Source organism: Aspergillus uvarum, assembly GCF_003184745.1.
Source record: "Aspergillus uvarum CBS 121591 unplaced genomic scaffold BO82scaffold_45, whole genome shotgun sequence".
Classification (NCBI taxonomy): Eukaryota; Fungi; Ascomycota; class Eurotiomycetes; order Eurotiales; family Aspergillaceae; genus Aspergillus; species Aspergillus uvarum.
Window position 1 is genome coordinate 6,173 of NW_020291342.1, and position 26,479 is coordinate 32,651.

Consider the following 26,479-nt stretch of genomic DNA (forward strand, 5'->3'; position numbering starts at 1 on the left):
GGGGGGGGGGGGGAGTGTAATCTGATGCGCACCAGGGGGTTTGACAGTCGAGTCGCAAACTGGCCGAAGGAATGGTATGGTCGGGAGGCAAGTGAAAATAGTAAATAGTCGTAGCAATTGGAGGCACGATTGAATTGGAAGGCTCTCGCTGGTTTGAAAGGAATGGTAGAAGAGAGAGAGGAGGGGAAAAAGGTGAAGTTGTCAATCGGGGATCTTGCAGCAGCAACAGCAATAGCAAGTAGCGCAGCAATGAGAGACCCTCTCCTCGTCAGGAGGGAACCAAGCCGGGCCTCAGCCACTTCCGCGGCGGATCCGGCTGCGGAAAGCTGGAGGAATGTTAATGCGCTGTGGCGGTGCATGCAGGGATCGGACTTAATTTCCTGCATTCGGCCTGCTTATCGTCATTGGTACTGGTGAAGTTAGCCAATGCTTGTCTAGAAACAATGATGGCGCCGCCTCATCTCACCTGGCACATTAATTTAAAACCTAGACTCAGCATAGCCTATGAGACATCCAGACTTGACTCTGCTGTATCACCATACAAGAAGAATCCCCACCCCAACCCCTCCCGGTTCCTACAGGAAGGCACTGTACCGTCCGTCGTACCTATCTACTTGATGCACGAACCGTTGTGACTAGTGATTTCGGATGCAACCTTATCGGATCCCAGGGTCTGCATCCCGGCGGGGACAAGGGAGATTTTCACACTCAGACCGCAGCCCCCCGCGGCATGTGTGCCCGTGTCCCTGCCACTACATATTATGGTCCGTGTGGATCATACTATACTCTACTCAGTTGCTCTTCTCATCCTCATTAGTCGACTAGATATAGACCCTTCGACGGATGATTCCCCTACCAGCCAAGGGTCAAGATCCAGCATGTAGCAAACCTAGCTCTACGCAACGCTGCACACTGCAGAACAAAAATGCACCATACAAAGTAATGTTTTACAGGGCTCTAGCCCATTAATATCGTTGTCTTGTAATACAACCTCATCCATGAGAAAAGCACCCATGCAACCACCACCACCACCACCCCTCATAATAAAGAAAAACCGCCCGATCAAACTCCAGAATGAAACTCCAAATCCCCGAACCGTGCCATGCTATGATAAAAAGAAGGCCCACTGAATAGAAAGAAAAAGGCAAACGTGAAAGAATCAACCCCGCCGGAAGGTCAAAAGATCAAGCGCGGGTGGTGAAGTCAATCTCGTTGCTCTCAGCGGCAGCGTCCACAGCAGCGGCCTTTTCACAGGTGCAGGAAGCTGGAAAAAGCCCCAAGTTAGCTGATGTTTGGACGTCGCTGCTAATTGGTTCTGGACTTACTGGAAGATCTCTGGCCGCAGGGGCAGGAATCGCCCGAAATGGGGGTGTTCTCGCTGGGAGCACGCTCACAGGTGCACTGGCCGGCAGGGCGGGCTCCTGAAATTGTGTGTTAGTTTCAAAAAAAAAAAAAAAAGATACGGACTATCCGGGGCAGAACATACTGCAAGAGCAGCGAGGGCCGGAGACGGCGTTTTCGGTCGAGGCCTTGTTGCAGGTGCAGTGGAGGGCGTTCTCCTTGCCGCAGGAGCACTTGGCCTGGGCGGCGCAGACGCAGCTACCGTCGCCGGAGGTCTTGCAGCAGGTGGAAGCAGGGTTAACCATTTTGACTGTGGTGGAGGACGTTGAAGAGTCGAGAAGACAAAAGATCGGTTTGCGAGTGAGAGCGGTAGATACCAATGACGTCACGGGTAGGTGTCGGTTAAATTGATTTGATGTTTGATGCACGAAGATGCGATTGCAGTGTTTAGAGACGAAGTGACCGTTGAGTGGAAGATTGGTAGCTTGAGTATTTGAGGCTCTTGGATGATGATGGTTGGATAATTCATTGCAGGAAATTAACAGTATTTATATTCAACGTCGTTCAACTTTGTAGATTTCATGATTGGCAATCAGTGGCAGCTGATTGGATGGCTTACAAGAGCCTCCGTGCAGTCCCGTGACTGCAGTTGCATTTGTCGATCTTTGATTCGATCGTCGACCACAGACACAAAATCATTCCAGCAACATACCATGCTTGGGTTTGTAATACTCGCAAGCTGGTAGGTTTTTGCCACTTGGTGACCTGTAGAACTGATTGCTTTTACATCTCTTTTTATTGGATGGTGATAATGTACCTTCGATGAACCTGGTCATGGCCCTGCTCATTCCTAGTACAGCTGCCATTGGACCAAACAAACCGGGCCTTCTGCAACTGCCACCTTCTGCATGACTGCAGCATTGCTTACTAAGTACATAGTATTCGGAAGTATGCAACGGCCCCACATTAATATCAGGCCACTGGCGCATGATGTACTCAATACATACAGTGCTCGTAGAATCTGCCGCGCTAGGGGTCGTCTCAGCTCAATGTCATGGAGTGCGGAGTGCGCAATTGTGCAAATAGTAGACAAGCATTGATGGCAATCCAGATAATTAGACTAGAATTTAAGTGTTGTATACATATAAACCCAGGAAAGCCACCCAAGTCCAAGAAAAAGACACGACGCATGCTAAAATGAAACGATAAAAAAAGCAACAGGGCTGAACGGAAGGCCCTCGAGAATAAAATCAGAAAAAGCAGTTTTGACGCCATGAAACGTCCGGTCCCAGCCCCGAGGAACAGAATCCGGAATGCAGTGATGATAACCCCCTTTTTCCTTTAAAATCTTTTTGTGACGGTCCCAAAACAGAAGCAAGCCAAGACGATGATTAAGATCAAGACAATATGTATATATTCCGGCAGACGAACGAAGTGCCGATATGTGCAGTGCACGCCAGAGGTAATGGGAGGAGCGGTTGAAGGCAACGATTAAATAGGTATGAAGAACCGGGCAGATTAAAGGGCGGTGTATGGTGAGAGAAGGATGGAAAGGAGATTTCTGAGCAGGCCATCGGGAGATGTGTTAAAGGTAGTTGGCATATTCGAAGGTCTGGTTGCCAAATTTGGCCCTCAAAGGATCGATCAATTGCGGCGGATTGTTGATTCGGTCTTCTGCAGTGCTGACCACCGGTCCTTGGGAAACACTACTGGCTTCCGACGGAAAGGAGGCAGGAAGGCTCATACTGGAGGCGTTGGCTTGGCTATAAGGCATGGCCGTATTCATATGGTATGGGTGGTGGTCGTATGAATAGGGTCGGTAGTCAGGCGCCTCCGAGACCGGGATGGATTGCATGGCGGGTATCTGCCTCCCATGTTGTTGCATATGTGCATTCATGTCAATGCCGCCGAAGGCCTTGGGTGCTGGCATGGCTAATGGAGAATGGTAGGTGTGCGCTTGCTGGTCTATCGCCATCCTCATTAGTCTCAAATGCTCGATGATGTCATGGGAAAATGTGGTTCGCAGGAACTTACTATGCCCATCGACGTTATAGTGAGGTTGTTGGTCCGGCTGTCCAGTCGGGGATACAGAGCCCTCGATGGCCCGCTGTTGGTCATACCCTACAACCATACCGTTCGCAGACCTATTGAGACCATATTCCACGGGGCGACGACTGTATGCCATACTCGGATGCACCAACGGCTCGAGCCCGGGTCTTGAATATCGCCCAGGGTAGTGAAGTCCATTGTGAAACGAAGCCTCGGAAAAGCTGCTGGATCTTGGGAACGGGAACGCGCCGCGGTTATGTCGGTTCATGTCGGTAAGAGGTGTATGAGCGCCCCGATTCGCCATGGCAGCTGTATGTGTATAATCATTAAAGTGTCGATCCGGTCCAGCTGAAGGGAATCCATTTGTTGTTGATGCTGAGCTGAGAGGCGAGATCACATAATCGTCATCATTCCGAGGAATCCCATCGGTAAGCAGCATCTTCAATTCGTTAGTATCCTTGCCATATGTGAATGTACATTGGGGAGACGCAACAGGTGCCTCTGAGGCTGTTCTGTGATCAAACGGCGTCCGTAGCACTTGGGTTGTATCGAAGTCATCTGGCAATGCTCTGGATTTCAGGATTCGCTCCCGGTCGTTGCTTGTGAGTCGCTTAAGCTTCGCCCGTCTGCATGGAAAGTGTCAGCCTCACAGCTGCATGATAAGGAAACTCAGGTGTGGCAGCGTATACCTGTTCTGGAACCAAACTTGAACTTGCCGTGGCGTCAAGCCAGGAATCTCTTTGGACAGCCGTTCTCGATGAGCAGCATCAGGGTGTGCCTGACGGGTGAATTCACTCATCAAGAAGCGGGTTTGATTATGGGTCAGTCTGCCGTATCTTGTTAGCAACCCGACGAAAACGGTCCATGTCTATGATTTGCGCACCGGAATCTCTTCATCTTCTTCTTGTCGTGTTTATCGGGTGACTGTTTCTTGTCGCCATTTTCGGACGACGCAGCTCCTTCATCTGATGAAACCATTGCGGCATCTCCATCCTCTTTCTCCTTGTCATGCGCTTCTTCAAGTTTGAACTCAGGTGTTGTCTCTTTCGCATTCTGTGAAACGTCGGCTCCTTCAGCATGTGGATGATGAGGTTCGCTCTGGTTGATTTTTTCCTGTCCCATCTGAACCAATGACTCCGTCTCCGTGCCTGTGTTGTGGTTCACTAAGTTATTATGGGGATTTGTGGCCCCAATGAGCCTGACTGGGCTAGATGAGCCGGCGGCAGCAATCGCTGGAAAGGCATTCTCAGCCTTAATCACAGCGGGCTGCATGTCGGCCGAAGGCGTCTTTGTGGGCTCGCCTTCTCTCTCCCACGGCCCGGGCAATTTAGAGGGGATAGCCCTCGGCTTCAGTGCGACTTGCTCGCTGCTATTCCAAGAAGCTGTCGACCAATGGTTGGTGATGCCGGGAAGATGTGAAGTAGAAGGTGGTGATAATGAGGACAACCAAACACAGGGCCCGCTGATTGACATGGTAACAGAGGATATGGACCGGTATACCATGCACAGATAGTAGAAAGAACAGCTGTATGCTAAAGGTGGAAGAGGCCAGGCGTACTGCAGCTGCGAACGCAGATATAGAATCTAACTTGCAACCCAGATGCCAGACCAGGGATGACAGAGTGGGTCTGCACGAGCTGTCGGGGCGCTTGCTGAAGATGCACTGGATCTCCGAGGACGGGTCGAAGACACGAAAGAAAAGAGGAGTAAATGGCAAGTTCTTTGCGTGTGAGACGCAGCAAGTAGTCGACACAGCAGCGTGGACTTTTGACGGCGGGCAAGCGAGAGCAAATGAACGACAGCGCTACCCTAGTAATGATCTCCCCCTTGACTTACACTCCGGGGCGATAAAGGAGATTCTCGGCCTCCGCTAGGACCACTGACGAACGGCAAGAAATGAAAGGTCGATCCCTTTGCTGGGTCCAGGATTCAACCGGAGAGGGGGTGGATTGTTACCGGACAGTGGGTAGGAAGGTTATGGAAGAGATTAAACGGTGCCTAGCCCAAGCGGGTAACAAATGCACGATCTCGGGCAGTGGAAATAACGGAGGACGTTAAAATGCAGGCCCTGATCACCTCCGGCCAGTGCGAGAGATCCACTTTCAGGTTGGCCACCGCAAGCACAAAACCGTGCTAGTAATGCAGCAGCGCACACGACGGGCAAGCTCCTCCCACGAACAAGTGAGGGGAGGCTGAGAGGACGAACGAGAGACCAGGAGGACAAGAGAGAGGAGGGGGGAGAGGGGAGGGGGGCAAGGGACGAATAATCTTCAGGTCCTCGTACAGGGTGTTATAGCAAACGATAGGTAGATGCCAGCTGCTAACGCGGAGAACAAACTCAAAAGAATGAGGGAAATGAAACTAAGACCGACAGGAACGAGCGTAAGAAAACAGGAAATTAAATGGAACGGGCCACAGCTTGAAGGTTCGGTACACGGAGATCCCAGGCCATCCTACGATTGTCAACTAAACCTCCGGAGGCGTAGCGCCTACTGAGCCATCCAGGACCAGGACCGGAGTGACAATGAAGGTGGGAACGAGGGTGGAAGTGGGAATCCAAAACGGGCTGGGGAGAACCGGGGGATACTACCACAATGGATAGGAGGAGGATCCAATTCAGTCTGGCTGCTGTCGTCGTCGTAGTATCTTCGGGGGAGGTCGACTAGTACTAGTCAGCAACCACAGGAATGACAGCAGCAGCTGTAACCGTGTGGGAACACTTGCTGGAGAACGTCGTCATCAGACACGGTCCTGACCAACGAAGGAGCCTGAGATGACCACGCTCCGAGGCACCAATGGCCGGTAACTGGCACACCGCAAAGAGTTGACTGGGATTTCGGCTTACAAGTGAGGAGCAGGAATTCGATCTCAATGAAGGCAATACGTGGTAGGAGGTGGTGACTATGAGAATAGAATTGGTAGATGGGAAATGCTCAGAGTGTAAAAAGTATCCATGTAGAGTGTCAAATTCGACGGGCACTGTAAAGTGGCAACGTGAAGGGTCAAGCCGGGGACGTTCCCTACAGGCGTGATATGCGGAAGAGGGACTGACAGCCCTGCGGACGAATGATGCAGACGATCATGGAAGAGCGTGGCTCGTCAGGTCCAACGGGAGAGCACATCGCCCAGAGCTCACGCAGGGTATGAATGAGGCGGGAGGGACAATCGTCAACCGTTCCTACGCCATTCATGTCCCGCGCTCCTCATTGATTGTAAAATTTCCGACGTGGAACCGGCGCCCGCAACCTCTGCATCGCATCGTGCGGGTCATTCAGAGTCTGGGACAGGTCCTTCCTAGTGCCGAATCCACCGGTTATCCTGGTCGTCAGCCAACCGCAGTAGGAAAGGACCGAATAGACCCTGGTTATCGACCTGGCTCATCCAGTCACAGTGTGCCGTCTTCCCCTTGGGACAGTAAAGATGGCAATCGGCGGTACGCACCATGTGGAAGTGCTGCCGACAGCACTAGTCGGGCGTTGGCTGCTCCATAACCCGCCGGACACCGGGCATGGATCGACTCATCGAGATTTTTTTTTTTGGGGGGGGGGGGGGGGGGGGGGGGGGGGGGGGGGGGGGGGGGGGGGGGGGGGGGGGGGGGGGGGGGGTCATTAGGTTAGGGAGCCACTTGGCGATATCCCCACCCACCTTAGCCACCATGGCACCAACAGTCTGGTGGTGTGAAACAATTGACACGTGAGAAACAGCGAGAGGGGCAAACGAGCGAGCAATCTGAGGAGCTAGCCAGGGGAACATTAGACAGGGGCTACTATCACGGAGAATGGAGAGAGGGATTTGACTGCATTAAAGGGAGTTTGAGCGGATCGAAATCCCCCCTCCCATCTCCTCTTCAGCGTGAGCAATACACAATGAAATCTAACCAACGTCAAATCGTATAAGACCAACAGGAAATTAGATTGTCGTCTTGTCATGAAAAGAAAACACCGAGGCTCTGGAGAAAAAACCCTCGAGGTGGAGACGGGGCGACAAACCGTCCATCGGGTCATCGCATCTTGGGTACGATCCAGCAAAAATACTGGTTGAAGCGATAACCTTACCAGACTGTCATCTCAGGTACCGGTCAGAAAGTGTACCGGGCTTTTTTTTTTTTTCTCTCGACGGGCGTTCGTATTGTTGGTGTGTATGTGTGTGTGTACTCTAAAAGTCAGGAAGTGCATTTCCGCCCGGTCTCCACCGTACCAGGCGGGCAGGGCGGAAGAAGACACCGAGGTTGCCAGCATCATAATTTTCATCTTGTCTCTCATGATGATATCTTCGTTCTGTAGCTGCTTGTCGCGTCATTGTCAGACTCAGACAGTTTGATTCCTGTCACAGAGGAGTTGACGAGTAACGATCAAGGGGAGGGGGAAGCTAGTAGTTTGGCGGTACTCCAGACTCCTCGGTACTTCGTACTGGATGACGGTGTGGTGGGTGCCATGGTATCTATTCCAGGAGAGGAGGAGGGGGGGGGGCAATGATTTCCAACCTCTAAGACTTCTCGTAAGTATGCCCCCTAGCCCAAGAAGGCTTAGAGGGAGGTCAAGCGGTAGAGAGAGTCCAGGTCAGACAGGGTTTTGCGGAGAAAAGATAAATGCAGACCGGACGCCGAGTTTTCAAGCCTCTCGCGGCCGAAGCAACTGGAGAAGGAGAACTTGGAAGGAAAAGGTACCGGCTAGACTCCAGTTTAGTTCAGTTAGTCCAGTTAGTTCAGTTAGTAGCGGGTTAGCGTCCCTCGCTAGTCTTTAGACCGAGGCTGGTGTGGGTTTAGTCATCCACCTAGTGACCCGAAAGCAAAACAAGTCAGGACCACCAGGCGGACCATGCACACTGCATCAGACTGTCCTGTACTGAGTACTGAGTACGAAGACCATCTTATTCTCTGAACTCGTAAATCAAGCTTGACGCTAGAACCACGCAGTCAATCAGGTAAAAATAAAAGGAAATTGTCGAGAACAAAGGAATCCAAAACAAAAAAAGAATGGGGGGTTGAAAAAAAAAAAAAAAAAAAAAAGGGGGGTTAAAAAAAAAAAAAAAAAAAAAAAAGTGTCACTCTGTCTCCATCCTCCTTCTCCTTCTTTGTTCCTTCTCCTTTCCTCTGTCTCGCTCATTCTCCCTGTCTTCCAGTCTCCACCTGTTCCATGAGCCGGACCAAAACGGGAGCCACTAAACAACGGCCGGATTGCGAGACCGAAGCTCGTCTCGCTCCACTTCGAACGCGAGCATGAAACAACCCGGAAGATTTTCGGGAAGAAGAATGAGGAAGCAGCATGAGGAAGAATCTGGCAAAGGTCAGGCGGCCAGAGAGCGGGGATCATACTCGTACGCAACAAGTTAGCAGTGGCAGTGGAGATCTGGCAGGAACAAGGCGACCCTCGCTTGCTACAGTAGTCAAGCAAATGTTTGATTGATAAAAATATCGAGAGAGACTTGCAGCTCAATTATCACTCCCTCACATGTACAGCACATCGCCTGGTTGGCGGTAATAAACAGGTCTTGCCTTACTCTAACTATGAGTATTGTAAATACCGTCTAGAGATGGCGTATACGCCAACACGCCACTAAGCCTTTTCAGGATACAAACTGACTGCTAAGTGTGCTAAGTGCTTAGGATATACCAGTAGCTTGGGAAGCCACCCTAAGATAGGTCATCCAAAAGAATAAAAGGTTAAGGACATAGTCAACCAACACCGAGCAAAGAAAGATGATGATGAGACTGGAGAAAACCAACAGAATGCATGATAAGACAGATATGACCGTCTTGTGGTTTCTAGTTGGTAAAGTAGAAGCGGGAAGAAAGTTTAAAATTGTAGGGGAAAAAAAAAAAAAAATAAGGATGAGGATAAAATAAAATAACCGAAATTCAAAATTGCTGTAGGCTACAAAAGAAAACCGAGGGGAAAAAAAGGCGGAAGGACTGCTTGGAAAATTGAATGAACCCGACAGGTGGAAAAGTTCCAGTGGGGCAAACCGAATCCTTGCCTGCACCATTAAAGATAGAGGCTGAAGGAGCTATTGGCTAATACTTACCTAGTACTCATGATAATCATACAAATCATACAATCGAGCCCGCAGCAATCGCAAGCTCGACATCATCGATCTATCTTCAAGTTACCGCTACTGGCCCTGGTCCGAGTACTGAAGACCATCGGTTGCGAGGAGAGAGAAAATAGTGGACGACTGATGTGAGCAGTGTGGGGATCGCGATACGATCAGTAGGAGCCTCGGAGAAGACATGAGATGCGCTGACCAATTGCCTAATAAGGGTCGGTCTACTCATCACCTCCGTATATGTATGTAAGCAGCAATTTTTAGGTACGGGACAATATGTGTCCATTGTTTTGGAGCCAGGTAGACCAGGAAGCCGCAATGCAAAGTGATCAATGGTGCAGAGCCGCCGTCGGGGCATGCATCGTACAACAGTCGCTGGTGTCTTTTGACACAGGTTATAGTAGCCATATAAGATATATATCATGAACTCTTACTGGTTGAAGGACCCAATGCAGATCACCTAGATTGACTACAGCATACAGTGTACTCCGAATCTTTTACTGTAACATAGCTACAACGAATCGATAATAAGATGCAACGAGACAGGAGAAAAGTAGAAGACTGGAAGAAAATTCAAGGAAAAACATGTCATCCAGACGAGATAGGCCACATGGAAGCGAACCCGAGCCCAGGCGCAGCGAAACGAGAGGGCATGATGTGCTTCATCATTGCGAGGCAAAGATGAAACCAACTTGACCGCTTGACCCAAGACGGTTAAGACAAAGGTCGGGGAACAAGAGTGTATGTACCCTGTAAGTTATAGTACGGTACTCAGTAGTTCGCCTCCTGTTGTTAGTTCTGGTGAGATTTGTCCGTTTTCCCCCTGAGCTGCATCACTGTGGCAGATGTTCCTTGCATCATCGCCCTCATTCGAAAACCGATCGCGGAACTCGCGCCATGATGTTCGTTCTGGTACATACATACATACATACATACATACATTGATTGCTCTTGTCCACCAAAGCACAGACTGTTTCAAATCCAAGCGGCACGGAGAGAATTTTTCCGAGGTAGAGAGTACCGTAGCCGATTGACTACTGACTGATTGACTATCTGTCTGTCTGTCAAACAGTACAGTACGGAGCACGGAGTATGGAATAGAAAGTAGACAGGTCTTTCGGAGTCTTCACTTATTCCGGTGATATCGCTCGGTGATATCGTTAGGGAAGAAAGGGAAAAGAAGAAGGGAAGGGGCAGGCAAGGCTTGGAATGGGCCCGTCCGTATTCGGCTCCTGCCGCGGACGTTTGTTTGTGTTTGACTTTTCTTTCCATTGATCTTATCCTTCTGCCATGCCATACCATGCCATGCCATGGTCCATATTTGTCTTGATTGTCTTCCACCCTCTCCTCTCCCTTTCCCCTCCACTTTTCCCCTCCTCGTTTCTACCTTTACTCCATCATTGACCTCCTTTACAAGTCCGACTTTCGATGCCAAAAGCCGTGGATCCTATGTGATGGATTCTGCCCACGGCAATTGTAAGGCGTGGAGAACAGCTGTGTGGCATGATCTCTTCAGCTCAGCAAGGCAAGATCATCGCCATGTTGTGGGACAAAAGAGTACCCCTCCGGTATCAGGGACCTACCTGCTCTCTCCAATCCTCCAGTCCACAGCCCGTACCAGCGGCAACGGCAGCGTAATCTAAGCACTACTGCGGATCCGAGGACCCAGAAGAGGGATGATCCCAGCTACTACAAGATTCAAGCAGGGCGAAAAAGAAAAGGAAAAATCCACCAGGGAGCGAAAAGCAACCAGTGTGCGGTATGACTTCCTCCTAGTGTAGCAACCGTGCGGGGAAGAAAAGAAGATTTCCAGAGTCCGAGGCCCAAAGCAAATCGAGGCGGATCGAATGAACCGAGTGGATGCGAAGAGATTGGGGAGGACCAACTTTAATCTCTCCTAAGACTTCGCGTGATGCCAAGGAACCCCTTCAATCTTACGGAGTACTCAACTTCAGCCCGTCAGCCAGCCTGAACTGGGTCGCTGCGCTGGGTGGCATGCCCAGTTCCCGGGGGAATTATGCTTGCATCGACGATAGGATCTCGGGATTGATCCCTGGTGGAAATGAACGACCATCGGTCTTACGGGTGGGGTTCGAGGAAGCGCCCGTTTCCAGTCTGCACTCTGCACAGTTTCCACAATTTCCACAGATTGCATCCCATTACGCAAGCTCTCCCGGGGACCGGCGTTTGGTTGTTGTCCAAGCAGTGAAGCCGCCTTGCAATATGGAAATAAGACATTTATCGGGTCCAGTGGAGTGGAAAAAGTGCGAGAGGCGGGCTGAACGGTCGGGCACTGCCAGCAAGGCGAACAGCCAAGCGAACAAAAAACTACGCACGGTACGGTTAAAGCCCTGTAAAGCTGGGAATCTTCGGGTTGTCCCGAGCAGGAAAAGCACCCAACCTAGCCAGCTTTGAATCCATTCATTGCTGGCCGTAGTGTGCCGATGCAAGGTTCCTGGTCGTCCTGACGCCATGGTCTGGCTGGCCCTCCCGTGTCATTGGTCCGTGCGGGGTTATCGGTTTGCGTGAAACGTGCATAACGGCCTTTCCATGGATTGTTTGTTCATTGATGATCCTGACCGAGAGGCTCGCAATCGATGATCCAACAACACACAGACGCACCGAATAAACAACAGTATCGCAGTCTCCGTACATACATACAATACGTAGAACCATCTAGATGATGCCGTGCCTGGATCGAAATTGTTCGGCTAACCGCCTCTCCCCTTTGGACCCCCTGAAGCTTGATGCGGGATCTGCTTGCTACGGACCCCGGCCTATTAATGATCAAGAATTGATTGATGACAATGATTGCGACGGTATCACATTGATGAATTAAATTGATGCCACAAAGAAAAGGGGCAGGCATGACAAGGGGGCTCAAGCGGCAAAGGACCTGTCAATGCAGAGTTCAAGACATCCCTGACTCGCGACCATGCCAGGTGAATCAGTCATGAACGGCTTTGTCGGTTCCCAGCATGTGTCGGCAAGCGCGTGGCATCCCGTATCGTAACCCTATCTTTACGGAGGACAGTAGATCGATTCCGCTATGGGTCTAGGTTGCACAAGATCCTTGACTGACTTCATGTATACATGTTTGCGATGCTCATATTCCAGTTATTCATACAGACTGGATCATACTACATCGCAATGTGGCGACAAGGACGCGCACTCGAACAAGAAAGTATAAGATGTGCCATTTCAGTTCTTGGCTCTGTTGCTGGGCAACTCGGACGTGCAATCACTCCCAATTTCTCGGTGGCATGACCCCAGCAGGCACTTCAACCTCGTCCATATTTCATGCATTTCTCTCGTCTTCGGTTTTCACTGCAGACCACGGCAAGTCGGCAAGCTCCTAGAACTTATTTCTGCCTCCGAGCGAGGATGGCATCCCACAGTTCGTGAAAATTTACCGATCACTTTACCAAATCAAGCTATGGATCGAGCTTAATGAACTAGAGCGGGGCATCTAATAAAACTTCAAGTTACACATTGATGCGCACTGGCCCCAGTCATGACACTGCAATCTCGCATGACATCTTCGACAAGAGAACCGCACGCAGCCATGCTGTCATCGGTTGTGTCAAGCATTATTGCCCTAATGACTTCCCATCCCTCCTTCCTTCGAACAACGGGACCGAGCTTGACGAATGACGAATGACGCAGGAGCTCTCCAGGTAATTAAAGTTGCTGATCATTGAGGGATATGTCCCCTCATAGCTTAAACCATTGGGTCATAACCACCATCTAAGAAAATAAATCGTTGATTCGTGCTTTGTCTACCTCTATCGCCGAGAGGACCCCGATTCGGCCGCTTGCAGATATTCTCCCAGAATCTTTCGAACCTTCATTATGCGAACCGCCAGGAGATTCTTCCCCATTAGGGCTGCAGTGGATGCCTGAAGGAACCTTCAATCTCCGGTGGGCTGCACCCATCTATTTCCTTCAGCATTCCATCATCCCTTCTTTCTCGCCCCTTCCCTACCTCCAATGCTCTGGCCACATGCCTCAGACATGTAACACTCGGCCGAATTACATATGGAAAGTGTCATGGATGCCCACCCCCCCTCTTCTCCTTCCTGCGGGTACAGAGAAAAGACAGGGGGAGAGGGGTGACTTTTCGGACAGGTGGATGGAGAACAGAAAGTAGTCCAACCATGCAGTGGACAGCCGTACTGTTGCCACAGGGCTAGGAGAAGTGCCTCGAACAGGACAAGGGCCATCCAAGAACCAGGTAAGATGGAGATGCACATGACTGAGTGCCCATCATTCTTCCTAGGCTCCAGGCCATCCAACCCATCTCACCAGACCTAACTTAACCCAACGGATGGTACTAGTTGGTACTCTACTGTGCCATAACGATCCGGAAGAACATCGGCAGCGTGTCCTAGAAGGCCAATCAACGCATCCACATCCCCCCGCCGTAATTTCCTGAATCCTCGTGACAAGAACCGGCTTTTCTATGCGATCCATCACCTGCTTGGTTACCTCTCTTCCTCCCAATCCTGGCTGGCGCTAGCCCGGCTTACTCAAGGCCAGAGATGCAACGCACCTGCTAGATGACCGGTGGCTTGGAGGCCGAGTGTATCTGTCGTTGCTCATCGACACAGATACTGATAACCACTATACATCGCCTCTCCCCACCCCATCTACCACAATTAGCGTGGTGATACGGATGCATACAGCCACAAAGTTCAGAGCAGAGGTAAGATCGTAGGAAACGACATTGAGGGCGCCAATCAGACTCAAGGACAGGTGGGTTTGTGCCCCAATTTCTCTGTACATGCGAATACGTGGCGTTCTTCACATCACCTTAGTGTCTGGTGCAATTGCATCGTTGGGGTCAGCCAGAGTCTGTTCGGTGGCGACGGTTGTGCTCCCATCCTCCGCAGTCGTGGCTCCAAGCTCCTGCCCCGGTCCAGCGGATTCGCCCTCCGTCGACGGCTTCCCCGACGCCGTGACTTCTGAGGCCTGAGGGGTACCTTCCAGGGTCTGGGGCGTTCCATCTAATGGCTGGGCCGTGGCGAAGATGATTTTCAGGTTTTTGCCGTCCTCAATCTTGTCAAATGCCGCGAGTTTGCTTTTTGCGGAGAGCCGTAGTATGCGCCAGGTCTTGCTCGCCTTTGACCGCAGAGCGTAGTTCCTTTCCTCTTTCGTCTGAGCAGTGTCGAAATCTAACTCGTCGTCCATGATGCTCATCATAAGAGAGTCCGCAGCAGGAACCGAGAATCTTACATGTCAACGTCAGCACATTGCTAGTGTATTTCCCCGACATCTCGAAGCGCCTACCTTTCCGGATCCTTTAGCCTTTCCATGCCCGCCTGGGATTCCCCGTCGGAGAGAAATTGGAGACTGAGCGAGCCCATAGGCGAGGGGCGAAGGCGTTTGTTTGCATAGGACTTGGTGGCATGCTCACGAGCACCAATGTATTCGGACACTGAAACAGCCGGCCTCTCGATCAGCGGGCAACCTTCTGCTTTCCATCGCACCCAGTTCTTGTCTCTCGAAAGAACGGTGTCCACCATTCGGTAATAGAATTTGCCCCCGGCACCTTCCTGCAGATACTCCTCGATGGACTTCCGTACTTTGACCGCCCATTTAGCCTATAATTGTCAGCGACTGGGCTGGATGAATACCGCATGGCAAGAAGGGGTAGAGTTACATCTTCCTCGTTTAGCAAGAACCCGTACAAGACTGATTTGTTAGTCAAGTCGGCAAGCTTAGCTTTGGCTTTTGCGGTAAGTGAGAGCATGAAGTCCAGAAGAATGAGGGCCTGGACAAGCACGTGCCTTCGAAAGGCCGTATCGTTCACCTGTGGCGGAATGTCAGACTGTCTTATTCTGTGCAGTAGTGATCGGCCTGCCACGTACCTCGAGGTCGAACAAGTCTCTGCTTGTTAGGTACTTGGGATTGAAGCTGCTCGCGATCTCTTGTCCATCTGCGGTTCGTTTGCGCTTGTTGGATTTCCGCTCCTCCGAAGTCTTTATGCTGCTGGAAGTCTCGAGATCCGTATTCACGTGCTTGAACGTGGCGAGTGTGGCTTCAAGCCCAGCTTTGAAGGCCGTGAAGTGTTGGGCGTCGAAAGTCTTGGTTGGGGCAGAGAAGTAGGCCTGCAGACTCCAGAATATAGGGTAGAGAGCGTCCAAGTCAACCGCCTGATCCTCGGACTTCTCTTTGGCCTTGGAGACAATCACTCTGGGCGTGCTAGGGAATTCTTGCACATCTGCTTGCGAGTCGCTAGCTGCAGCCCCCACGGCTTCGGTTTCTTCTCCGGGCGCTTCCTCCTCCTTATCATCCGACATTTCCACGTCACCATCATTACCCCCTCGGACGGCAGCTTTGACGATCTCATCGTAAGTCGTGACATTATCCGTGTGGTATTCACCCCGGAGATTGACGGCACTCTTGTCTCCCAGTGGGAAACTTTGGAAAAGGAAGATGAATACACGCCCACAGAAGACAGTATCTTCGGCTCTCGAGAGCCTCCGTAACAGCTCATTGCAAGATCTCAGGATGATTAAGCTTTTTTGTTTGAAATGTTTCTTTGGGAGCCGTCAGCACTTGAGACAAGGCTACTTTAATCGGCAAGCCAAAACCTACCTTTGTATTGCGCTCTCTTCGCGACTCCAGATAATCGAAGACCTTCCGGCATCCATCAATGGTCTGGCTGTCGAGCAATTCCTCAATCAACCAAAAGATCAAGCCAGGCTCACATTGTTCTAAGCACAGTCAGGATCGTCGCCGAGGCGAGCTACAGGATAGGGGTCTGACCGTTGTCGGAAAAAATTGATATGATGTCCAGGAGATTCCAGATTTGGATAAATGAGGGCTGGTCGATTGACGTGGTGGCCTGTAGGCAGTTCGGGTTTAGCAAGGACCTCTATACCCGACGCGAAACGCGATGATCATACCAAAAGGCTGTAGAACTTCTCTCGGAATGCAATCTCGACCGCGGCAAGCTGAGTCTGCTGGCCTAGCTTCTTAACCGATTGCGCATCCTCGCCTTGGATAAGCCAGAATGAGTCTCCAAGCTGCGTTTCGGTCAAAGGGGGCTCAATTTGTCCATCCGGTTTTGCATGTTCGGCGCGCGACAGGAGCTCGTCGATCAAGCTCTTGTAGACGGGTATCGCACCAACGTCCACCTCCGCCATACTTTCGAGCAACGTAGTAGCAACGAGGTTGGTGCGGTTTGAATGAGAAAGTGAATAAGAAGGGTTGACTAAGGCGTGAACACAGGGAAAGCCGTAACAATCGCGGCGGATGATGGGGTGACTGACTGGCTGCGGCTCTGCGGGTCCTAACCGCTGGAGGATTAATGCGGCCGGTAGGCGCGCGCCAGAAGCTTTCCCAATCCCGCCGCAACGGACCACTTGCGCAGTTACTGATCGGAGACGACCACGCCCCGGAGTCCAGTTGAAGCAATTCTTCTCCTCCCCCTCCTTCTTCTCCTCCTCCTTCCCCCCCAATTTCCTCCTCCTCACGTCTAGGAATGGGCCTTCAGACACGTCAGGCGATGGCGCCGGCCCTTGACTCCAGACCGAACGTGGACGACTTTCGGGAAGACAGTCCATGGGTGCAGTTGGCGAAATCCCACTGGCTGGAGGGCTCCAAAACCCGCAAAGTCAAGCAGGATGTCATAAAAAAGGAGATCTGGGATCCCCTCGAGGCTGAAAATTTCGGCTTTCGCTCGCTTCTCACCCTGGAGAACTTGAACATCTTGGAAAAGTATGCGCGCGCCCATCCTTTCGAGATAAATAGGTTAGCTCTGGAGACAAGACTGATGGCTAACTCGCTGATTGCAGGTACCTTTGGCCGACCTACACTGAAGATGCGTCGAATTACCATGTGTTGCTGCTCGTCTTGATTGTGAGTGTCAAGCAACGCGAACACTTACCGATATGGGGTAAGCTCGACAACGTGCACGAAATATTCTCTGCGGAGAACCTACTAATCGAAGTCTAGAGGTCTTCTCCGATCGCCCGGACGATTTCTCGAACCTTTTCCATCGAATCCTCTCGATGAGCATTGATCCCTCCCTCGATGCCTCGCCACGACTATCCATCATTTCCTTCATAATCAGTGCTTTCCAATCCGTCGAAAATACCTTAATCCGCAAAGAGTGCGCACCGCTCGTTTCCATCTCCATCTGGCACAACCTCTCCAGCGAAGGGGCAAGAGATTCATTATTAGCGAAGAGTCCGGGTCTGAAAAAGGCATGGCGAGCTGCAGCCAAACGATATGACGCGGGAGATGAAGCTGCCAAGGCGAAGATTCGCTTCGAGAGGTCATGGCTGTACACGATGGTCTTGGATTTCCTCCGCAGATTGAACGGCGCCGATAAAGACCAGACACAGAACCTGAGATACTGTGAGCGATTTCTTGAGTTCCTCGTCGATCTGGAAAGCCAGCCCCCCACCCGGCGCTACGTCAACACGCTTTTGAAGGATCTTAATCTGCTAGCGGTTCTCCGTCTGTCGCAGCTCTACCGCTCACCCGATAATGCGCTCTTCCGCGACCTCAGTGGTCTGCTGAAGCACTTTGCATCGTTCGCCATTGATGACTTCACAGGGGAAGCTCTATCCCCTCAGTCAGTCTACGATGTCCACTGTCAGGAGCTGGCACGTTTGCAGAGGACTTCTATGAAATACTTCAAGGACAAGCTTATGATCCTGGCCCTGTCCAACTACGGTTCTATTGAGCAACGCTCGGAACTGGAAGGTCAATTGGCATCGTTGGAGGAGGACGAACTGCAGAAGCTCTGCAGCCATCTTGGATTCCGGACCGAGTACCCTAAACAGTCGCAAATCACACCCGACCGCCAACTGTACATGGAGATCCTCCTCTCATTCTATGAACGGAAGCCGACCTTTCAAGAAGCTGCGTCGCAGCTCAGCATTGTTCCCACGGAGGTTGATCTATATGATCCCGCATTGCTGCGCAATGAGAATTACGATGGGTCTACCCCGCTAGCTATTCCCAAATTGAACCTACAATACCTCAGCACTGGCGACTTCCTCTGGCGTTCATTCCTCCTATACCGCTCCGAGGCTTTCTTCCAGATCCGGAAAGATATGGAGTCAGTCATCAAGCGGATGCAGCCCCGCGCAAGTCGCGACGCTAAGACTTTGACATTTGATGGTTTCTCCAGGATGGCTATCCCGATTACGAAGCCCGCTATAATTGAAGTCGCTCCCCCCAAGGTCGGCTCCGCCAAGCCTGCTTTTGTCAGGGCTGAAATCGCTATCGAGGTGGGCAGGTTAGCAGACCACATTCGCAGGGAATGGGACTCTCTGCGTCCAGATGATGTCATTTTTCTCTTGGCTGTGCAGACAGATGGCGCCGCGAAGTCTGGACTTCGTGAGTCTGAAGCTCCCGGACTGACACACCTTCGAACCGCAGCGATAGTTCAGGTGCTAGACGAGAATGGGCGACCCTTGCGAGATTTCTCTTCCGGCCAGTCCAATGGCTACAAACACAAACCTCGTGTCCGGAAGTTGTTGGTCAATCTGGACCCCGCTGCTTTCAAGGCAGACAGGGATGCACTTGCCCGAGGAAAGCCGGACATTTACTCGTCGATCAACGTGGTTGCCAGGAGGAGGGGAAGAGAGAACAACTTTAAATCGATCCTCGATACTATGCAGAAGTTGATCGTCTCCGACATCGCCCTGCCTTCCTGGATTCAGGATATTTTCTTAGGCTACGGGGACCCGGCCGGGGCTCGATACACCGAGTTGTCCAATCGACTCAAGTCGGTCGATTTCCGAGACACATTTTTGGACTGGCAACATCTGATTGAAAGCTTCCCCGGAAGGACCATCGAGCCCTCGACCAGTGAAACGTCCAGTTTCGGCCCCCCGTATGTATTGGAATATGTTGAAGAACCTTCTCAGGCCCCGTCAATGGGCACGAAGAGGCGACGCAAAGATCAGTCGGAAAAGGCATCAGGCCCCAAGTCACTGCGCGTTTCGACATACAAACCGCCACACCCAGGCCCCTATCCGATCGATGCTCCTAAATTGAACACAGTGCGCTTCACTCCGGCGCAAGTTGAGGCTATCACGTCAGGGACCCAGCCTGGGTTGACTGTCATTGTCGGCCCTCCTGGCACTGGCAAGACTGATGTCGCCACGCAAATCATCAACAACATCTACCACGACTTCCCTAATGAGCGTACACTCCTTATCGCGCACAGCAACCAAGCACTGAACCAGCTCTTCCAGAAGATTGTGGCTCTTGACATTGACGAACGTCATCTTCTCCGTCTTGGTCATGGTGAGGAAGAGCTAGAAACTGATTCTAACTACAGCAAGTACGGCCGAGTTGAGTCGTTCCTTGAAAACCGCAATTTCTTCCTCAGTGAGGTCACTCGACTGGCTACATCAATTGGAGCCCAAGGGGCCCATGGGAACTCCTGCGAAACTGCCGGTTATTTCAACACCGTCTACATTCAGCCTGCTTGGGCCAAGTTCTGGGATCACGCGCGTGCCGAGAATGTTTCCAACGAGGAAGTCGTTGCAGCTTTCCCTTTCCATGACTATTTCTCAAACGCACCGCAGCCCGTCTTCGAACCTACCGCACCAAAAGAAACTGTACTTGATGTAGCGAAGGGCTGCCAGCGGCACATCGATAAGATTTTCGCTGAGCTGGAAGATATCCGGCCGTTTGAGATTCTACGCCAGCAGAAGGACAAGGCCAACTATCTCCTTGTGAAGGAAGCGCGGATAATAGCCATGACATCGACGCATGCAGCGATGCGCCGTCAGGAGATTGCTGATCTAGGCTTCCACTACGACAATGTCATTATGGAAGAAGCCGCACAAATCACAGAGATTGAATGTTTCATTCCCACTGCGCTGCAGAACATGAAGAACGGCGAACTTCCTCTCAAGCGCGTGGTTCTTTGTGGTGACCATTTACAAAACTCGCCCATTATTCAGAACATGGCCTTCCGGCAATACGCACATTTCGAACAGAGTCTTTTCCTGCGGCTGGTGAGACTGGGTGTTCCTGTTATCACACTCGATCAACAGGGCCGTTCCAGACCGAGTATTGCGGAGCTCTTCCAGTGGCGCTACAAACAGCTTGGAAATCTTCCCACTGTTGAAACGGTGGAAGAGTACAGACGAGCAAATGCTGGTTTCCAATTTGACTACCAATTCATCAACGTCCCCGACTATCAAGGTAACGGGGAGCGGGAACCAACGCCGCATTTCATCCAGAACCTGGGCGAGGCCGAGTATGCCGTCGCCATCTATCAGTACATGCGTCTTCTTGGATATCCTGCTTCGAAGATCTCGATCCTTGCAACGTACGCCGGCCAAATGGCCTTGATCAAGGATGTCTTGAGCCACCGCTGTGCCAAGAATGGATTGTTCGGCATGCCTAAGATTGTTACTACAGTCGACAAATACCAGGGTGAACAGAACGATTGTAAGTCATCCTATCGTTGATATGACCTTTCTTGGCAGCTATACTAATCCATTTGTTGTAGATGTCATTCTTTCCCTTACGCGGACGCGTACCGTCGGATACCTCCGTGATGTCCGTCGTCTGACCGTTGCGCTCTCTCGCGCTCGGCTGGGACTATACATCCTCGGTCGCCGCGAAGTATTCGAATCATGCTACGAGCTGAAGCCGGCGTTCGACCTTCTGTTCCAGCGTCCGGATAAGCTCATGCTTGCACCTGGGGAGATGTTCCCCTCCGCCCGCTTGCAGGATGACGAAGTTCAAGGCACTCCAATGGAGAGCGTCGAGCATCTTGGGCAGTACGTGTTCGAAATGACCCAGGCGAAGCTCAAGGCGATGGGCGAAGACAACATTGCCATCGACAATGAAGTGCAGGTTGCCGACGAGGATCAGGTCATCGACGAAGATGAGGTCATGATGGGGACCGGCGAAGACATGGATGATGACCCTCTGCACGAACATACCCTCCCCGGCGTTTAAAATGATATGCCTTCATCGGCCATCTTCGATCCTGCAACTTACCTATCTACTCTCCCCCATCCATGTACGTCTCTTTTATGTATGCCTCTCTTTAACTACTAGTACCCTGGTTCCATTGGGAAGCGAATTCATGAACATGTGAAGGACTGGGCGCTTCTTTAGGAATGCCACAGTCATGACAAAATCTTTTCTTTCTATCAACTTTCCCGCCGTATATATGCGCTCTGTAAGACCGTGGCTTGATGATCGAGAAGAGATTCTGCAGACAGCTGGAAGCGTGAGGTCCTAACATATATACAGTACATCTATACATAGCTCAGCGCTACGGTCTCTTACCCTCGTCTCGCCGTCCTTTTGTTCTACAAAGGCACGAGTCGTGTCTCCGACAATCCGATCCGCAGATCACCACCTTCACCCAGGTGCGCTCAAGATAGGGAACCTACTTAAGCCTCGCTCTTCGATGAGGACTGCCGTTCCTCCTCCTTTGCCATCTCCTCGACGATATTCTGCGAATCCTTCCAAGCAAGGGCGACGAACCTGATCGAGAGAGTGTCCATAAGCCCAAGCCCCCACCCCGCATTGTTGTACAAGTTGAGAGGGGAAGTACATACTTAGTGTGGCTGCCCCGCGCAAAGACATCACCCTTCTCATTGAGGAATTTGATCGAGGTGTAAGCCAGGGTTTTGCCGACTGCATTAACATCAATTAGAGTCCACGTGTGTTGAATGAGATCTGGTCATCGACAGCAGGCAGGGCCTACATTTATCACATTTGACCTCCTGTGCATGGGCGAAATCAGCATGATATTCTGGTACCGTAATCGCACGAGGAAGCTGGATCCAAACGCGGGGTATTGACCCCGGGGTTTGGGGATTACAGTACGTACCGCTAGAATCTTGTCTCCGACCTTACCGCCGGAGCTGAGATAGGTCACTTATGTTGCAGATGAGTTAGAATTATTGGCATGGCCCATGGGCCTTGGTTGGTTATCTGGGGGAAAACGATTGGGTTGCGTGGCCGCGACGTCACTCACCGTTGAGGTCGGTTGATACTCCCGTGGCGAAGAGACCGCGGGAGGCTACGGCCAGGGAACCGCCTAGGTCAACTGGGGACAATGGATGTTAGTTTCAATGCGGAGAGCAAAGAGAGGGCACATTTGGCTACGTACCCATGCTGGCGATGGTTCCGCCATGGAGGATTTGCAAACGGTTCTGGGTTGCGGACGTTACTCGGCTTGAACTGTACTTGCTGCTACACTGGAAATGGCTTACTGTGTGCTCTTTCTTGATGTCGAGTTCGAAGTTGACTCTGCCGGGTCTGGCCGCTGTTACGCGGAGCTGTTGTGTGCAGGTGGTGTTAGTTGGTTGATGCGATGTCTTCTTGGTTGACGTGTTGATAGGCCGGACGGGACTCCGGTTGCGACGAAGCCGTCGGCGATGTATATAGTTCATGCAAGTGCGCATATAACAGGTATAAGAGTGCAAACGGGTTCAGGATGGCTTACACCGTCTAATAGACTTCATCCTCACAATCGTTGGGCTGTCAATGGCGAGGAACTCATTTCGATGCAGAAGAGCCGTTTGTATTGACTTACCGAGGCTCCAGCCCCGAATTGGCCCGAAAGGACTCCCAGACCTGCGAAGGAACAATTAGTAAAACGAATGTGAATAAAGAGTAATATTACAGTCACTTACAGATCTAACAAAGCGCAAGGAAGTCATGATGAGGGTCAGCCAAAAACAATTCAATTGAGTCGAGTTGCGGAGATAGATGAGCTACAGTCATCGTAACCTACTAGTCATCGCCGCGGACTGCGCTTGGTGGTGGTCTCGCCCCCCGAACCGCTCTCCGCGATTCTTTTTGTGTCAAACACACTCACCCACTCACTCACACCAAGCTTTCACAGGAGCTTTCTTCGAAGGTATTATTACTTCAGGGTTGAAGGCGACTCAGCTCGACCCGGTGATTCCTCCCTCTCTCCCTGGTCGCACCATGCTGCAGAGGTGATTTGTGCAGACAAGATGGCTGCTGCACCATCGTCTCGTCCGTTCGAATATCTCGAAAGCCTTCCTGGCACGGTCTTCTTCAAGCTTTATCAGCAGCCATCAACCGCCCTCGCCATCTTCAGGCGCATGCTGCCTGACTTGGGTATGCCAGCTATCCCTATGGCCAAGCAGTATGCTTCTGAGACTAATCCTGGATCGCTATAGCAAAATGTTTTGTGATGGCCTTGCTGTACCTCAAGGATCCGCTCCCCGCAGCGGATCTGGAGGTCTGGGTGAAATCCGAGAGCTTAAAGTGAGTCTGCTATCTGGTTGGGCTGACTCTGTAATGGAGCGTGTGTACGCTGGCTTGAGTTTAGTTGCTAATGAAAACGCCGGCGTGAAGGGAACGTGATAATGCACTTTCGATTCTCGGCCGGCTACATATCCTGTCGAATACCGTCATCGCGAACAATGTCCGAGCCTACATGGTCACGAACCCGTTCGCTGCCTCGCTGCGACACGCCCTCACGGGGGCCGAGCAAACCCAGTCCTTTGGCGTTCTGGCACACCCGCCCAACGCGTCGGCGGTCACCATCGCGGGCCTGGACGACTACGCGCGGAGGCAGTGGGAAGGTGTGCTGGGCTACATGGTGGGGACGAGCGGGCTCGGGATTCAGCGGGACGTCAACCTGAGCAAAGGCGTGAAGCAGCTGCTGCAGGCGGGCCATCTGGTCGAGATCCGCGGCACGCGCGTGGACATCACCAAGGACGGGTTTGCGTTCGTGCTGCAGGACGTCAGCACGCAGGTGTGGCACATCCTGATCCTGTACGTGGAGAGCGCCGAGGCGATCGGAATGGACAGCGTGGAGGTGCTCTCGTTCGTGTTCCTGCTGAGCAGTCTGGAGCTGGGCCAGTCGTACGAGAAGCGCCACCTGACGGCGAATCAGCTGCGCACGCTCTCCGACCTGGCCGACTTCGGCATCGTCTACCAGGAGTCGCCCGAGGCGTCGCACTTCTACCCGACCCGGCTAGCGACGACGCTCACCTCGGACTCGAGCGCGCTGAGCAACCCCATCGCCGGCTCGCTGGCCGGCAATCCGACCGGCGATCCCTCTTCCTCTTCTAAAGACAACAAAGCCGGCACGGGCTTCATCATCATCGAAACCAACTACCGGCTGTATGCGTACACCTCGTCGCCGCTGCAGATCAGCCTCATCGCCCTCTTCACCACCCTCAAGTACCGCTTCCCCAACCTGATCACCGGCAAGATCACCCGCCAGTCCATCCGCCGCGCCGTCGAGATGGGCATCACCGCCGACCAGATCATCTCCTACCTGTCCACCCACGCCCACCCGCAGATGCGCAAGCACAACACCTCCCGCTCCACCTCCAACCAGGCCGGCATCCCCCAGTCCATTCTGCCCCCCACCGTCGTCGACCAGATCCGCCTCTGGCAGCTCGAGCGCGACCGCGTCCAGGCCACCGCCGGCTTCCTGTTCAAGGACTTCGTCAGTCTCGCCGAGTACGAGGCCCCCTGCCGCTACGCCGAGGAGATCGGCGTGCTGGTCTGGAAGTCGGACCGCAAGCGCATGTTCTTCGTGACCCGGCACGAACAGGTGGCCGCTTTCTTACGGAGTCGGAAGTGAAGAATGTTTACAGTACGAGGAGATTGGTCTTGGATGCTCATTTTGAGGGTGGTCTGGCGTTTCACGGCTTACACGGCTTACTTTTGACGAGACAAGATCTTATAATCTGGTATGAGGGGTTATAGATAGAACTGCAGGGAAATGTATCATAGGAGAAATATATTGACGACTAGGAAATTAAACAACATGCAAAGATATATGGATCAGGAGGTGCTGGCCACCTGCCCTGGGTTTCTAATGGGGAGTAAAGCACACTAAAGACACAGAAAAAACCACTCCTCTACCTAGCACCGTGATCATGACCACTAAGAACAAAAAAGCACACTCGTATCAGGCTTTTATAGTACAGTACAGCCGAGAACTCCATCCCTCATACCCCACACACAGGGAAAAAAACCAGTTTCAATCCATCCACCGATCCCCAAACCTAACCACATACGCATCCCGAAACCCCCGGAAACTCCCACTCGCCTCGTCCGTCACACACACATTCTCAAGCACCGTGAACGCCCGCTTGACGCGGGAACCTGGCGAATCCTCGTCGTCCGCATCCGCGTCCGCGTCCACGCCCACCGCAGCAGCAGCAGCAGCACCACCACCACCACCATCACCCACCCCCTTCCCCGCCAGCGGCCGCTGCGGGTAGCTTGAGAGCATCCCAGGGGACCTCGTGGCCGCGTCGGGCTGCCGGAACGAATCCTCGTAGTGGAACGTATTGGTCAGGGTCACGAACCGGCCCAGCCAGTAGGCCGGGGGTCGGGCTTCCCAGACCTGGGCGAAGGATTTGGGGTCCGCGATCAGTTTGGGGCGGTTGAGAGATTTGACCAGCGAGGGGAGGGAGGCGATGCGCGTGTGGGTGAAGCTGCGGCGCGGGGTTGTGGTGGTGGTGCTCGTGGTGCTCGTGGTGGCGGCCGCCCGGGGAGCAGGTATGAGCAGCTGCTTTTGAGGGTCTTCTGGGGCGCGGTGGAGGGTGGTTCTTCGGAGTTGGGGTTGTGGTTGTTGGGGAGGCTGGGTTATGGTTACGATAGGTTTGCGGTGGGTTGCTGGTGCTGGTGCTGGTCTTGCTGGTTGTCGTGCTGCTGTGGGAGCAGGAGACCCAGCCCTAATGGGACCAGGTCCATTACTGCTACCACTACTATCTTCCTTCTGGGCCCGTGTAACTCGTAATCTCGGGGGTGATGATGATGGTAGCTGTTGAGCAGCAACAGTAGCAGCAGTAGGAGGAGCTAGTTGCGAATTCCTTCGTAGGGACTCCCTTTTCGGCCCGATCGTGGTAGATGGCAGCTGTGCAGCAACAGCAACAGGAGGAGCCACTTGCGAATGCCTTCGTAGAGGCTCCCTTTTCGGCCCTATCGCGGTCGATGGTAGCCGTGCCGGAGCAGCAACAGAAGGAGCCAGTTGCGAATTCCTTCTAAAAGACTCCCTCCTCGAACCTATCGCGGGTGCAGGTGCAGGTGCCGGCGCCGG

The 26,479-nt window shown here is 52.3% G+C and overlaps 7 protein-coding genes across 7 annotated transcripts; 2 read left to right on the forward strand and 5 right to left on the reverse strand.

Moving 5' to 3' along the window:
* Nucleotides 1–1,161: 1,161 nt before the first annotated feature.
* BO82DRAFT_356270 (putative copper resistance protein Crd2) lies at nucleotides 1,162–1,881 on the reverse strand. Its single transcript, XM_025635680.1, has 3 exons — nucleotides 1,487–1,881; nucleotides 1,326–1,421; nucleotides 1,162–1,264 (listed from the first exon to the last, which is right to left on the reverse strand). The coding sequence occupies exons 1-3, from the start codon at nucleotides 1,644–1,646 to the stop codon at nucleotides 1,185–1,187; spliced, it is 336 nt and encodes a 111-aa protein (XP_025489697.1). The 5' UTR covers nucleotides 1,647–1,881; the 3' UTR covers nucleotides 1,162–1,184.
* A 434-nt stretch (nucleotides 1,882–2,315) lies between these two features.
* On the reverse strand, nucleotides 2,316–2,771 carry BO82DRAFT_130401 (uncharacterized protein). Its single transcript, XM_025629965.1, has one exon. It carries the CDS (start codon nucleotides 2,614–2,616, stop codon nucleotides 2,383–2,385), a length of 234 nt encoding a protein of 77 aa, XP_025489698.1. The 5' UTR covers nucleotides 2,617–2,771; the 3' UTR covers nucleotides 2,316–2,382.
* Nucleotides 2,772–5,089, reverse strand: BO82DRAFT_130400 (homeobox domain-containing protein). The gene is made up of 5 exons (XM_025629964.1): nucleotides 4,274–5,089; nucleotides 4,080–4,217; nucleotides 3,884–4,016; nucleotides 3,376–3,829; nucleotides 2,772–3,306 (listed from the first exon to the last, which is right to left on the reverse strand). The coding sequence occupies exons 1-5, from the start codon at nucleotides 4,891–4,893 to the stop codon at nucleotides 2,927–2,929; spliced, it is 1,725 nt and encodes a 574-aa protein (XP_025489699.1). The 5' UTR covers nucleotides 4,894–5,089; the 3' UTR covers nucleotides 2,772–2,926.
* A 9,149-nt stretch (nucleotides 5,090–14,238) lies between these two features.
* BO82DRAFT_376292 (THO complex subunit THO1/HPR1) lies at nucleotides 14,239–16,586 on the reverse strand (the record flags this gene model as incomplete). The annotated part of the gene is made up of 7 exons (XM_025637518.1): nucleotides 14,239–14,665; nucleotides 14,725–15,038; nucleotides 15,098–15,247; nucleotides 15,306–15,977; nucleotides 16,036–16,154; nucleotides 16,207–16,285; nucleotides 16,347–16,586. 7 exons carry the CDS (start codon nucleotides 16,584–16,586, stop codon nucleotides 14,239–14,241), a joined length of 2,001 nt encoding a protein of 666 aa, XP_025489700.1.
* Nucleotides 16,587–16,924: 338 nt separating this feature from the next.
* On the forward strand, nucleotides 16,925–21,583 carry BO82DRAFT_314794 (RNA helicase aquarius; the record flags this gene model as incomplete). The annotated part of the gene is made up of 4 exons (XM_025632521.1): nucleotides 16,925–17,160; nucleotides 17,238–17,338; nucleotides 17,398–20,865; nucleotides 20,927–21,583. The coding sequence occupies 4 exons, from the start codon at nucleotides 16,925–16,927 to the stop codon at nucleotides 21,379–21,381; spliced, it is 4,260 nt and encodes a 1,419-aa protein (XP_025489701.1). The 3' UTR covers nucleotides 21,382–21,583.
* On the reverse strand, nucleotides 21,578–23,130 carry BO82DRAFT_356278 (PaaI family thioesterase). The gene is made up of 10 exons (XM_025635681.1): nucleotides 23,076–23,130; nucleotides 22,976–23,016; nucleotides 22,886–22,898; nucleotides 22,653–22,718; nucleotides 22,550–22,592; nucleotides 22,415–22,486; nucleotides 22,268–22,314; nucleotides 22,142–22,160; nucleotides 21,993–22,071; nucleotides 21,578–21,918 (listed from the first exon to the last, which is right to left on the reverse strand). The coding sequence occupies exons 1-10, from the start codon at nucleotides 23,100–23,102 to the stop codon at nucleotides 21,825–21,827; spliced, it is 501 nt and encodes a 166-aa protein (XP_025489702.1). The 5' UTR covers nucleotides 23,103–23,130; the 3' UTR covers nucleotides 21,578–21,824.
* Nucleotides 23,131–23,274: 144 nt separating this feature from the next.
* On the forward strand, nucleotides 23,275–25,202 carry BO82DRAFT_385024 (TFIIH/NER complex subunit TFB2). The gene is made up of 3 exons (XM_025638140.1): nucleotides 23,275–23,529; nucleotides 23,592–23,679; nucleotides 23,770–25,202. Exons 1-3 carry the CDS (start codon nucleotides 23,403–23,405, stop codon nucleotides 25,010–25,012), a joined length of 1,458 nt encoding a protein of 485 aa, XP_025489703.1. The 5' UTR covers nucleotides 23,275–23,402; the 3' UTR covers nucleotides 25,013–25,202.
* The last annotated feature ends 1,277 nt before the right edge of the window (nucleotides 25,203–26,479 follow it).